The sequence below is a fragment of the Octodon degus genome, unplaced genomic scaffold (assembly GCF_000260255.1).
Source record: "Octodon degus isolate 3935 unplaced genomic scaffold, OctDeg1.0 scaffold00004, whole genome shotgun sequence".
NCBI classification, from domain to species: Eukaryota; Metazoa; Chordata; class Mammalia; order Rodentia; family Octodontidae; genus Octodon; species Octodon degus.
This window is the reverse complement of record NW_004524580.1, coordinates 29899466-29901998: the sequence shown is the minus strand read 5'-3', so window position 1 is coordinate 29901998 and position 2533 is coordinate 29899466. Positions and strand designations below refer to the sequence as shown.

The window sequence follows — 2533 nt, the reverse complement described above, 5'->3', positions numbered from 1 at the left end:
TTTCGTTGCTGTACCGGGGATTGAACTCAGGAACTTGTGCATGCCAGGCAAGCACTTATTCTACTGAGCTATCTCCTTGGCCCTCTATTGTTTTTTTGTTTTTTTTTGAGCCAGGGTCTCCAGTGCAGTCCAGGCTGACCTGGAACTTGGCGTGATCCTCCTGCTACTGCCTCCTGGGAGCTGGGATTACAGGCATGCAAAAGGGCTCTAAGACCAGTATTTTTGATAAGAGTGCCAAAAGCACACAATAGGAAAGGAGTCTCTTCCAGAAATACAAGGAAATTGGATATCCAGCCTAATGAACAACGAAAAGGGAGCCCTTGGCTCACTGCTTAGACAAGAATCGGCTCAAGGGCAAAGATTACAACCTGAGGCTGAACTTTTAACACCAGCAGGAAAACACAGGGAGAATAACCGACCCCAGCCCCAGGCAGAGAGCTCTGGGGAAGAGAGCCACACAGAAGCAGAGGTAAATGGGATTATATCAAAGAAGAAACCCTTCACAGGAAAGACAACCCACACCCTCGCTCGGAACACTGGGAAATCGTGACTCCTACGAAGACCTAATAGCCAAAATATTCAAGGTGCTCAGAGTACTCAATAACAAGAAAATAAGCATCCTTATTTAAAAACAGGTGAACACCAGCTGTGGTGACACACACCTATTGTGCCACACCGTGGGAGGCTGAGGCAGGAGGATCGTCACAGGTTCTAGGCCGGCTTGCACTACCTAATGAGATCCTGTCATAGAAAAACAAAACTCAAAAAAAGAAAATTTGTCTTTTTCGCGTTTGACTTATTTCACTCAGCATTATGGTGTCCAGATCCACTCCTTTTCCTGCAAAAGACATTGTGGATCTACACCACGTTGTTTTTAACTTGTCTTTTAGGTGCTGTTCAGTACATGTGACTCCGTCAGGAGGAGCTGATCCACTCAGAGCATCTCATCTTTCTAGACCCTTCCCCACCCCCACACAGTCCCCTCGCTTGTGCTAATCTCTTTTTTTCTTTCTTTCTTTCTTTCTTTCTTTCTTTCTTTCTTTCTTTCTTTCTTTCTTTCTTTCTTTCTTTTCTTGGTGGAACCAGAGATTTAACTCAGACCCTTGCACTTGCCAGGAAAGTGCTTATTCTACTGAGCCATCTCCCCGGCCCTCCAATTGCCTCTTATATTCCTCGTTTCGTTTGTCCTTAGAACGGAAACCACGTGATTCGAAGGCTTGGGTCTCGTTTATTTCTCTTCCTGTCAGTGTCAGTACCCCCACACAGCTCAGGTTCATCCTGCCTGGCAGAGGAGGCCCCCACTGTGCAAATACTGCACATTAAAAAAAGACTACACATTTTAAAAAATGTTACACTTTTTTTGTCCACTCATCCACTGATGGACATATAGGCTAGTTCTAAGACCTAGCTGTTACGGGCTACGTGCTCCATACACACACACACGTAGGCAAGTGTCACTGTGACATAAGGTCTTTAACTTTTTTTTGAAACAGTGCTCCCTACACAGTCCATGCAGGCTTTGAGCTTCCAGCAATCCTCCTGCCTCAGCCTCCCGAGTGCTGAGGTCACAGGTGTCAGGTGGGTACACCTGTCTGGCTCCTCTTATTGCCCTGTCGTACCTTAATGTCCAGAATTGATTCAAACTATTTCCCTTTCATGGCTGCTGTGTCAACTTTGGGAACGAGCCAGGGTCCCCCTGTGCCAGATGAGGCCAGCGGTGGTCAGCTGCGGATACACAGCTGCATTAATTAAGGTCGGGCGTCCCTGGCCTGGCACTCAGCCTGGTGGAGACCTCTGGTTAGGCGACTTGGGACATGGGCCCGGTGGATGTGGAATTCCTCTTATTTTGCTTTTACTTCTAGAGAAAGCTCTAGCCAGGCAGGTGGGAGGCCGAGGCGGGAAGGTCGCAAGCTCCAGCTCCTCGGAGCAGCTCAGTGGCTCAGCCAGCCCCGAGGCAGGACCGAGAGCCCGTCCTGGTAGGCCGCGTGGCCCGCGCCGAGGAGGTGGCCGGTGCACGTGTGGCTCCAGCTGGCGAGGGCCGGGTGCTCGGGCGGGGGCTGGGCGGCCAGGCCGGGCAGGCGCTCCTTGGCCAGCGGGCGGCCGGGCGCCAGGCGCTGCAGGGTGGCCTCGCTGAACTGGTAGGTGAGCTTCCTGCGGACCTTGGTCACCTCCCCGGTGCGGCCGTAGTTGCGCAGCGCCCGCGCCATCTTCTGGTAGGTCATGGGCTTGCGGTTGCCCTTCCTGCGGCCCCACAGCTCGGCCAGCCGCTCCTTGTTCTTGGACACGAACTGAAAGACGCCGCGGGCGGGGTCCACCCACTGGATGCAGGAGGCCATCTCGGGGTCGCACAGCGACTCGTGCAGGTACTCAAAGAGCCGCGGCTTCCTCCGGCCTGCGGGGAAACAAAGTCAGACCCGGCACAGCGACCAGAGATCCCTGGGGAAGGATTGGCGCTTTTTGAAAACTGTTTTTTGGGGGGCTGGGGATATAGTTCAGTGGCGTAAGTGCCTGCCTAACAAGTGCAAGGTCCTGA

The 2533-nt window shown here is 52.5% G+C and overlaps 1 protein-coding gene across 1 annotated transcript in view; it reads right to left on the bottom strand.

Annotated features, from left to right (window-relative positions):
* Window positions 1-1931: 1931 nt before the first annotated feature.
* Spic (Spi-C transcription factor) overlaps window positions 1932-2533 on the bottom strand; it is a 12599-nt gene continuing 11997 nt past the window's right edge. Inside the window, exon 6 of the mRNA XM_023718146.1 lies at window positions 1932-2392. Within this exon, the coding sequence (XP_023573914.1) occupies window positions 1932-2392 (461 nt within the window). The remainder of the gene's footprint in view (window positions 2393-2533) is intronic.